The 11,042-nt window shown below is 44.9% G+C and overlaps 1 protein-coding gene across 4 annotated transcripts in view; it reads left to right on the top strand.

Annotated features, from left to right (window-relative positions):
• Positions 1 to 2,436: 2,436 nt before the first annotated feature.
• The window catches only part of SH3PXD2A (SH3 and PX domains 2A), a 248,555-nt gene continuing 239,949 nt past the window's right edge, over positions 2,437 to 11,042 (top strand). Inside the window, exons 1-4 of one of the 4 annotated variants that reach the window (XM_082225245.1) lie at positions 2,437 to 2,516; positions 6,109 to 6,258; positions 6,429 to 6,556; positions 10,107 to 10,345. In XM_082225245.1, coding sequence (XP_082081371.1) covers positions 10,274 to 10,345 — 72 coding nt within the window. In that variant the 5' untranslated portion in view covers positions 2,437 to 2,516; positions 6,109 to 6,258; positions 6,429 to 6,556; positions 10,107 to 10,273. Of the gene's footprint in view, positions 2,517 to 6,108; positions 6,259 to 6,428; positions 6,557 to 6,724; positions 10,346 to 11,042 lie in introns of those variants that run through there. The other 3 variants (XM_082225238.1, XM_082225249.1, XM_082225248.1) reach the window with 3 other exon arrangements.

The raw sequence follows: 11,042 nt of genomic DNA, 5'->3' as shown, positions 1-11,042 counted from the left end.
GGGTTAGGGGGTGCAAATTACTTGCCTTGCCCCGGGTGCTGACAACCCACGCTACGCCACTGCTCAGAACTTCCAAGTTCTGATTTGTTTGTCTTGTACTATTGTCTCAGGAAGCATGGCAGAACAGGACCTGCTAGTATGTGTCTAGCCACAGTGTGGTGCTGTTGAAGCAAACTTGAGCATGAGCTGGAACTTGCAACTGTGTCCCTCAAATACTGTACACAGATTTATTGAATGGATTAACAAGCTATTAACATTGAATTTGGCTAATAATAATAATAATAACCCAGAGAGGGGCACTGCTTGGAGAAGTGATCAAGAAACCAAGCTATGAAATTCAAGGAGGACTAGAAAGAACTAGCAAAGTCACTGTTACTAAAGCATATTCAAAGAAACATAAGAAGAGCCTGCTGGATCAGGCCAGTGGCACATCTAATCCAGAATCCTATTCTCACAGTGGCCAACCAGATGCCCGTGGGAAACCCACAAGCAGCACCCAAGCACAAGAGCATGCTCCTCTCCTGCAGTTTCCGGCAACTTTTATTCAGAAGCTTTACTGCCTCCCACTATGGAGGCAGAGCATAGCCATCACAGCTAGTAACCATTCATAGCTTTATCCTCCATGAATTTGTCCAAAACTTAAATCCACCCAAGTTTGTGGCCATTACTGCCTCCTGTGGGAGTGCGTTTAAATATGTGCAGTGTTGTATTAAGTTGCACTTAAGTTGTATTAAGGCAAGCAGATAAGCCAGGTTCAGAAGTCTCCAAGGCAGGTACAATGTGACTCAAGAGCTTCAAGCAATGGCATGTAAAAACATGGAGGAAAGGTGTATTATGCCATTTCTCTTCAGGTAGTTTGGACACCTCAAGAACAGGACGTGAAGCTCAGGGACACTTCTTTTTTGCTTTTGCAGCACTAGACTACTACGACACCTCTGAGCCCGGATGCTAAGCCAGCAGGACCTCTGCATGCAGAATGTATTCAAATTACGTAGCATATTTTTCAGAATGCTTCACAAAGGCTTGGGGTTTTATTCACTTAGTTGAAATTTTGAGTCACTTTATCTTATGAAGCTCAGCACTTGTTGGAATATCTTAATCATGCAGAAACCATTACTATGGGACAAGTGTGTTCTTGCTGTCCTTATATGGCATACTGTAGAGTTAGTGCAGGACTGGGGACTGGGCATGAAAAATACTTCCTTATAGCGGTGATCTCTGTTGATTGGGGCACCCGGTATTAGTGAATCAGAATTTTTTCTAGTCTTTGAGCTTCTTTTGACTAAATCAAGATTCTTGCATATCTAGCATTGCAATTGTGGCAGTCATAGATAACACAGCAGCGGAGTAAGAGGGAAGAAGGAAATGGGAAATTGTGATTTCTACAGAAGGCATCTCATGCGAAGGTAGAAAGCATTCTGTCAAGGTTATGGATAATGCTATCTCTTATTGCATAGCAGAGCCTAACTCCCAGTCGTGTATTATCAGATGAATGGGATTAGAGCCTTTTTGTCATAGTGAGTCAGAGTTTCATTTCCTAGCCGGAGTGCATTTTAAATAATGATCTATGAACATATACACCTTGGCAAGGTACTTGACATGTTCCAGTTCCATTAATGGGTTTAGCAAAAGAAAAAGTTGCTGGCCTCATATGGAAATGATCTGACCATCATTGGCTGGTTTGTATAAAGACACGCACACAAACACACATGAGTTTGAAAATCATTGGTTGACAGGTGCTGTTATCCTGAACGTGTTGTGTTCTGCTGGTTTTGCTGATACAGAGTGTGTTTATCTGTCCCTTTCACTCCCTCTGCACAATAAGGAGGCTTCAAAATGTCTGGACAAAAATAGCCACTTTGAAAGTAGCACAGTGAAGGCCTGGTTGTCCTTGTTTGTTTTCTTTCAGCTATTTCCTGATCAAGTTCTCAATTTACAAGTCAAGAAGTTTCAGGCTGCCAGCATTGCAAAGACCACCTGAAATATAGAAAGAAGGGGGCACAGGCACACAATAGATGCTTGTGATCAGAATGGAGCTTGGATAAACCAGCACATTCCCTCCCATGGGTTGCCCTCATTTACAAATGTGTTGTTTTTCTTCCCTTACAATAATATAAGCAGTTTCCTCCTGCAGTGAGCAGTTGAGATGTACCTTAGCGTTTACAATTGGAACATGGTTGCTAGCGTTCCTCTCTAAAGCTTTGTGCATTGGATCTCTTGACCGGTTTTCAGTTCACTCATCAATAAATTCTACCAATATTTTCAAAGGTGGTGGGGGAAAGTGCATTGTTACCCTTAATGTATCTTCCTCCCACATGCAAAGATGTCCACACACTAGAGGAACTTTGAAAAAGGGGATAGAGGTGCTCATCTTACTGAGCATCACAATAACTTTGTAAGGATAGCAAAAAATAATAATATTCCCATTTCTTGTTATTCCTCCCCTATTTTACAGATGAAGAGGTCAGATTCATCAGATTCAATTTTCAAAGAGATGAGATCTCACTGCATTTAAAGTAAGCTCTAGCCTAGCCTTCCCTTCAAAGCAAATCCTGGGTTTACCTTAGACCCAAGGTTCATATGCGTGTCTTGTTTTTGTTTTGTTAATCTAAGGTAGCCATCTCTTTCTCTGTTCTCATTGGGGGTGGTCAAATTCTTAGGTCTGGTTTGGATATCTGGGGTTTCCTCTTGATCCATAGTTTGTGCTTTTAAAATAATGTTATAGGAACATGGTTTTTTTTTTTTTTGCAGGGGGGCTGAACATTGTGTAACTGTGAAAGTAACCTAATTGGTTAATACAAGGCATCAAGGAAAACACTGAATTATTTTCAGAAACTGGGGATAGATACACATTCCTATGTTTTCATGTGATTGTTCCCTCTATCAACTGATCACCTATCTGAGCCAACTGACACACGAGTTATTGTGATGCAATAACCAATGAGGCCTTACAAATAGCGGGGGAGAGAAGGCAAGCAAAATGCGAGGGAGATAATGTAAGATACAAGAAATTGAATGCAGATTTCCAAAGAATAGCAAGGAGAGACAAGAAGGCCTTCTTAAACGAGCAATGCAAAGAAATAGAGGAAAGCAACAGAATGGGAAGAACCAGAGATCTGTTCAAGAAAATTGGAAATATGAAAGGAACATTTCGTACAAAGATCACCATAATAAAGGACAAAAGTGGTAAAGACCTAACTGAAGCAGAAGACATCAAGAAGAGGTGGCAAGAATACACAGAGGAATTATACCAGAAAGATATGGATGTCTCATACACCCCAGGTAGCGTGGTTGCTGACCTTGAGCCAGACATCCTGGAGAGTGAAGTCAAATGGGCCTTAGAAAGCACTGCAAATAACAAGGCCAGTGGAAGTGATGGTATTCCAGCTGAACTGTTTAAAATTTTAAAAGATGATGCTGTTAAGGTGCTACACTCAATATGCCAGCAAGTTTGGAAAACTCAGCAGTGGCCAGAGGATTGGAGAAGATCAGTCTACATCCCAATCCCAAAGAAAGGCAGTGCCAAAGAATGCTCCAACTACCGCACAATTGCACTCATTTCACACGCTAGCAAGGTTATGCTTAAAATTCTACAAGGAAGGCTCAAGCAGTATGTGGACCGAGAACTCCCAGAAGTGCAAGCTGGATTTAGAAGAGGCAGAGGAACCAGAGACCAAATTGCAAACATGCGCTGGATAATGGAGAAAGCTAGAGAGTTCCAGAAAGACATCTACTTCTGCTTCATTGACTATGCAAAAGCCTTTGACAAATCTCTATGTGGGACAAGAAGCTACAGTTAGAACTGGATATGGAACAACTGATTGGTTCCAAATTGGGAAAGGAGTACGGCAAGGCTGTATATTGTCTCCCTGCTTATTTAACTTATATGCAGAATTCATCATGCGAAAGGCTGGGCTGGATGAATCCCAAGCCGGAATTAAGATTGCCGGAAGAAACATCAACAACCTCAGATATGCAGATGACACAACCTTGATGGCAGAAAGTGAAGATGAACTAAAGAACCTTTTAATGAGGGTGAAAGAGGAGAGCGCAAAATATGGTCTGAAGCTCAACATCAAAAAAACGAAGATCATGGCCACTGGGCCCATCACCTCCTGGCAAATAGAAGGGGAAGAAATGGAGGCAGTGAGAGATTTTACTTTCTTGGGCTCCATGATCAGTGCAGATGGTGACAGCAGTCACGAAATTAAAAGACGCCTGCTCCTTGGGAGAAAGGCGATGGCAAACCTAGACAACATCTTAAAAAGCAGAGACATCACCTTGCCAACAAAGGTCCGTATAGTAAAAGCCATGGTTTTCCCAGTAGTGATGTATGGAAGTGAGAGCTGGACCATAAAGAAGGCTGATCGCCGAAGAATTGATGCTTTTGAATTATGGTGCTGGAGGAGAATCTTGAGAGTCCCATGGACTGCAAGAAGATCAAACCTCTCCATTCTGAAGGAAATCAGCCCTGAGCGCTCACTGGAAGGACAGATCGTGAAGCTGAGGCTCCAATACTTTGGCCACCTCATGAGAAGAGAAGACTCCCTGGAAAAGACCCTGATGTTGGGAAAGATGGAGGGCACAAGGAGAAGGGGACGACAGAGAATGAGATGGTTGGATGGTGTTCTTGAAGTTACCAGCATGAGTTTGATCAAACTGCGGGAGGCAGTGGAGGATAGAAGTGCCTGGCGTGCTCTGGTCCATGGGGTCACGAAGAGTCGGACACGACTAAACGACTAAACGACGAACGAACCAATGAGAAGGAACCTCACCTATGCTAAGCATCCTGTGAATATCACATAAAACCTAGTGTGGAAATCTATTGTATATGTCCCAGGGTGATCCATAAGACAGCAGCAGCCTCCAGTTTTAGTATAAAGCATTTCCCTCAACTTTTACATTTTTTTAATGTATACTGTAATGGTTTGTGACTAGTACTGTGCTTAACATCTGCCTTCTAATTTTCTGCCTTTTTATCTAGACATATTGCAATTTCTGTACTCTTTTTATGAGTGCAGGGTGTTACATTGTTGCAAGGTGACTCGAGGTGTGTTTTTCTTTCCAGCAAACTGTTATCCAACACATTGCAGCCTCCCTGGATGCCCACAGTTCCTGATCGGGGGGGAAATGCATAGGAGGGTGTCTTCCACTGAGCTTGAACTGAAGCTTGGGCACCTGGGAAGTCTGTAGAGTGCGGACCACTGATTATTTTGTTGAATTAAAAAAAGGACAATCACAAATATCCCTTGACCACCTCAAAAGCATAGGGATAAAAAACTTGCACCCTACCCACAAGAATTTCACAAGCTTTCTCTCCCCTTAGATACCTTTCAAACACAATTTCTTTTCTAATTGAAGAAAAATGTGGGAGAAAATTTTGGTATGACCCCCCTCTTTATTTGCACAACTCTCTGTAGTGCTTTTCACCGAAAGCATTCTAAAGGAGCCATCTACATAAAAATCAGTGTCTTGAAGTCTCTTTATACAGGTTTGAATATAGGTCATGTAATCATTTTCTCCCCGCAGAAATTATTCTATGTGTGATTATCACTGTTGCTAGTTGTATATCCTTGTTTGTAATTTGCCATAGTAATTCGGCTGTTGGCAGTGATACTTGCTACATATTTCCTATGTAGGGTGGGATTCCACCCTATTGCTAATTGCAATGCCATTTTCTGCAATGTATTTGCACCCAACAGCGTATGTTACTGATGCTGTCATCCCATGAAGTAAGGACTGCTCGTGCCATTATTTGATTTAATGTTGTGGTGGTTTGCTTTTTTATTGCTTTGTTTATATTTCATGTTGAATATTTTATTGGGTTACAAAAGTACATACATGGTCTCTATTTTCAGATCATAAAGTCCTTTCTACAGATCAGTTATATTCAATGTGAGACATGAATGTTTTATACAGTATAAGGGTTTATTTTTCATGTTGTCCCCCATTCTGATATTGATTTAATGAAGAGTGGGTTTAAAGTCACCTAATTAAAGAAAATTACATTTGCACTCAGGGAAATGGCTCCCACAAAGTCAGTCTTGAGTTTCTGTATATTCCAAAAGATATTGTAATATTTTAATCTATATGCGTGACTCCTTCCAGAAACCATGAATGGCAAGATTCCAGAATACAGCGGAGTTCTGTGGCAGTCATTGGGCATGTCTAATTAGCATCAACTGGAACACTTTACTTATTTGCACACACAGTATACTCACTGATATGTATCACAGAAGTGCCAAGTGCCCATAAAAGGTAAATATAAAGTTGATAGTGGATAGAGTGGAGTTCGACATCACAGTACCCAATAGATACAAACTGACCTATTATTTGGGTGCTCCTGATAGAATTAGCATGATTGTTGAGCTTGCTCCTGTGAATCATGCACCTTGAGCATCATAACTCTTATTTGTCTTTTGTTCCAGGCTAAACATGCCCATCTCCTCCAAACTCTCCTCCTCAGACGCCAAGTCCCTCACCATCTTTGACACCCTTCTCTGGACATGGCCTAGTTTGTTGGTATCCTCCTTAGACTGGACACAGTTGACGTGAGGTATGACCAAAGCAGAATAGAGTGGTGCCATTGCTTTTCATGCTTTTGTTGACACAGCTTAAATTGTAGTAAACTTATAGCTGTTGCCAAGGACGTTAGGTCTTTAAAAGGATTCAAAGCACAGGTCCATGACATAGATTTGCACAAAAGTTTTATTTCCTAAGTTATATACATGTATGTAATTTTAGGTCTACTTTCAGAGGGAAGGGAAAGGGCAGAAGACCTGAAGTGTGCAAAAGACCCAGGGCTCAGCTCCCCCAGATCACCTAACAATGCCCTAGACTTGCATAGCATTGCTAGCTCGTGTAGAGACAGTAGCTTACTAAAAGCCCTTGTTCCTTTTTTCTGAGCTTATTGCTGTGAAGCCAAGTGTCACCAGTCTTACACTTGTGCACCATTTTGGTAATTTTACCTTTTGGAACTAAAATGGTAAATTCCTTTTTCTGCTATTGTAAGTTAATTTCACCTGCTCAGCATGATATGCAAGAGTTGGTCATCTTTTTTTCATGCAGACAACATATTATTCCTTAGCACTTCAGTCCTAGTAACATTGTGCCCTGCTTGAGATTTTTTCATTCTCTTGCAAGCACAACTCATTATCGACGTCTGAGCTACAGTGGCAGCTGTTCCATTAGGATGAATGTGGCACTGCCCCACCAGCCTAAGTCTGCCCTCAGCCAGCCCTCCCCTACCCATCTGCCTGCCTTCTAACCTAACAACTAGTCTAGGGGATGGCATTGCCTGTCAGCTTCCTCCTCCTTGGTCTCGGTGTTGCCCTTGCAGAACTCAACAGGGAGGAGGGTAAGATTGAAATTAGGTATCACTACCTCTATTGGCTCTGGCTCCACCTGCTGCTGGCCTCCCTGCCCTCTGCCCTACCAGCCCCACTGGGCACCAGCCACTAACGATGATAAAGACAATAAGATTGATTTGGGTGTGGGAGCAGAACTAACACATGCTTTGCCTTCTGAAAAAACCAAGCAAAACATGAAAATCCTAAAGTAGCCTTTTTTTCTGTTCTCAACTACAAGACACCGCAGCACTGAAAGTTACTTTGGCTATGTTGCAGCCAGCTTGTTACTGAATAGCTAGCAGGTTGATATCAGAATAAAGAGTATATGGCAATTAGACATGAATCCCCTTTATTACTACTTGTGGTTTTCAGAGGGCTGTCTCATTCTGTTGGGCAGCCTCATCTGAAATCCACAAGGAATACATATTGAGATTCCAGTTGCTTTCTACAAGGGGTGTTGTTGTTTAGTCGTTTAGTTGTGTCCGACTCTTCGTGACCCCATGGACCAGAGCACGCCAGGCACTCCTGTCTTCCACTGCTTCCCACAGTTTGGTCAAATTCATGCTGGTAGCTTCGAGAACACTGTCCAACCATCTCGTTCTCTCTCCTCCCCTTCTCCTTGTGCCCTCCATCTTTCCCAACATTCCAGGGAGTCTTCTCTTCTCATGAGGTGGCCAAAGTATTGGAGCCTCAGCTTTGGGATCTTTCCTTCCAGTGAGCACTCAGGACTGATTTCCTTAAAAATAGATAGGTTTGATCTTCTTGCAGTCCATGGGACTCTCAAGAGTCTCCTCCAGCACCATAATTCAAAAGCATCAATTCTTTGGCAATCAGCCTTCTTTATGGTCCAGCTCTCACTTCCATACATCACTATTGGGAAAAGCATAGTTAAAACTATGCGGACCTTTGTTGGCAAGGTGATGTCTCTGCTTTTTAACATGCTGTCTAGGTTTGTCATTGCTTTTCTCCCGAGAAGCAGGCATCTTTTAATTTCGTGACTGCTATTCACCATCTGCAGTGTTCACGGAACCCAAGAAAGTAAAATCTCTCACTGCCTCCATTTCTTCCCCTTCTATTTGCCAGGAGGTGATGGGACCAGTGGCCATGATCTTAGTTTTTTTGATGTTGGGCTTCAGACCATATTTATACAAGGGGTTGTTGTTGTTGTTTAGTCGTTTAGTCGTGTCCGACTCTTCGTGACCCCATGGACCAGAGCACACCAGACACTCCTGTCTTCCACTGCCTCCCGCAGTTATACAAGGGGTAGAGGGGTGCAAATCAAGCAATGAGCAAGTTAAATAGTCCATGTTAGGAATGTGAATTAACATGCAAGTAAAGGTGGAAGTTTCGAAAGCAGTAGGATGGCACCTTGTAGGTCTCCTTCCAGCAACATTTGCAGCTAAGATGGTGCCAAACATTGCTCTGCTTCCGTTTGGACCACATTAGCGAGACTGAAACAGGGGTCTTGTCATTTGAACAGCCCAGGACTGCCCACACACTGCTCAGCCTTGCACCCCAGGGAGGTCACATTGGTGCTGCTAACTTTGACTTCACCCCTGGAGGCTCCCGGGACAGTTGGATGCCAGCAACAAGGGAGGGGGGATTGGGGGGGCAGTGGCAATACAGGCCCAACTGCAGACCCCTATTAGGGCTGCTAACCTAACCACCTCTAATAGGAGTAGTCCCCAAAGAATTCAGTCGGGTTTACTCCCAGGTAAATGGAAGTTGATTGCACCCTAATCTCCCTTCCGCTCGCCTGCCTCCAGCCCAAGAACAGCAGTCCCCAAAGGGAGCCGGTTGTTCCGTCTTCTTAGAGAGATCTGTTTCTCGAGGAGATCTCCTCTGCCTTTCTTTTCTCGCCCGTCCCCGGGGAACTTCTCCCCACCCCGCAGCGGCTCGCAAAGTCGTTATTTCTGAAGGGGGTGGAGCCGCTCGGGCCAAGCTTCCTCGGCCGCCCAGCGCCCCCTCGGGGCTTGGGCGTGGAGAGGTGATCGCCCACTCCCCTTTCGGATCTCCTGTCCGGGGGAAGACCGGGCCCCCTCCTCCCCTCCGCGGGCGGCAAGCAGAGCCCAGCCCTCCTGCCTCCCGACCGACCGGCCGCCCCCTCCTCCTCCTCCTCCAGCCCCTCGCCTTGTTCGGCGCGGAGTGCAGATCGCGGCAGCAGGAGGCGAAGCCGAGAAGGCAGGGGAAGGGAGCTTCGCGCCCAGCCGCTCGCTCGCCTCTGCCCGAGCCGGCCCGCCGCCTTCTGCCTGCCTCCTCCTTCCTTCCCCCGGGGCGGCTGCAGCAGCTGCACCAAGGAGCGTTGCCAAGGATCCGCCGCTGTTGGGCACGAAGCGGGGGCCGAAGAGAACCGCTCAGCGGCGACTCGGGTGTAGGGACGAGGGAAAAGGAGGCAGGCAGGCATATAGACACACGAGCACGCGGGACACCGCGCCGGGGATCCGTACAGGGACTGCAAAACTTGATCCGCCTTTAGGAGGGGGAAGGGGGGACTGAATAGAGACTCCCTCCCATCCATATAAACGCAGCCTTGGACCAGAAGGAATCCCCCTTAGTCCCACCAGAGCCGAGCTCTTTTGAAAGTGGCCGAAGACCATTTCTGCCCTTTCCTCTCTCCCAGGGCCAAGGGGAGGATCGTAAGCGGTGTGACCAGGCTCTCCAAGATTGGTGCATACATACATACACACATATATATATACTTAAGGACATCTCCTTCTGTTGAAGCTTGGGGAAGTTTTGCTTCTCTTCTGGTGCCAGCAACGAAGAAAAGAAAAAAAGGGAGAGAGAGAGAAGGGAAGGCACCAGCTTCCTAGGAAATCCTTCTTGAGCGCCAAGGAGCCATCCTGAAAGAATAAGCACACTCATCATAATACAAGGATACATCTGGACTCTGTTTGCATTTCCTGGTTTTCCTGGGGACGAAGATGCTGTCCTACAGCGTGCTGGATGCTAATGTGGTGGACGTGGAAAAAAGGCGAAACCCATCCAAGCATTATGTGAGTACATAGATGGGGGCTGAATAATGCTTGCATGGGAGGGGGGTGCCATTAATGTCCAGTTTTGCCAAGGCAAGGCTGCATGTCCTGACAATGGGTGTCATCCCTGAAGCATTTTACAAGGCTGGCTGTTTGGGTTTGCAAAGAGCCAGAGAAATGATTTGGAAAGTGAAGTGGGTGGGATAGGGTTTCTGAGTGTGTGCTGTGTCCCACTGATGAACTTTATGAAGCACCTTTACCACCAAGGAAGAAGGTGAGCATAGGGGTTTTTGCAAGCATTTCAGTTTGGCGCAATCGTGTCTCTCGGGTGCAGTGTTGTGTAACATAGCCTATATAAGGACACTGTTTGGAACAGGCTGCACCTTCCCAGGTGGTCTGAAAAGCACACAGGATGAGTATATGGGTGTTGTTTTGTTTTGTTTTTAAAGAGCTCTTCTTCAATTTGAAATCAGTTTTGCAGGCTGTTTTAAATAATCCTGCTGCAAACAAAGTTCCTCTGCCACATCCTTGCTCATTTTTGATGAGCATTGGTAGCATGCTAGGATTTGGGTGGAGTGTTTGGTGCAGGACAGACATGAACTAGACTAGATGATGCTTAGCTCCTCTCCAGCCCTGAGTCTATAATGGCAGTCCCAGTTTATTCATGCACAAGAATGTTGCCCTCTGGTCAAATTGGCTGACCATTTTTTGCCCTTTC

Source organism: Podarcis vaucheri, assembly GCF_965113315.1.
Source record: "Podarcis vaucheri genome assembly, chromosome: 5".
NCBI lineage: Eukaryota > Metazoa > Chordata > Lepidosauria > Squamata > Lacertidae > Podarcis > Podarcis vaucheri.
This window is presented reverse-complemented; position numbering and strand designations above follow the sequence as displayed.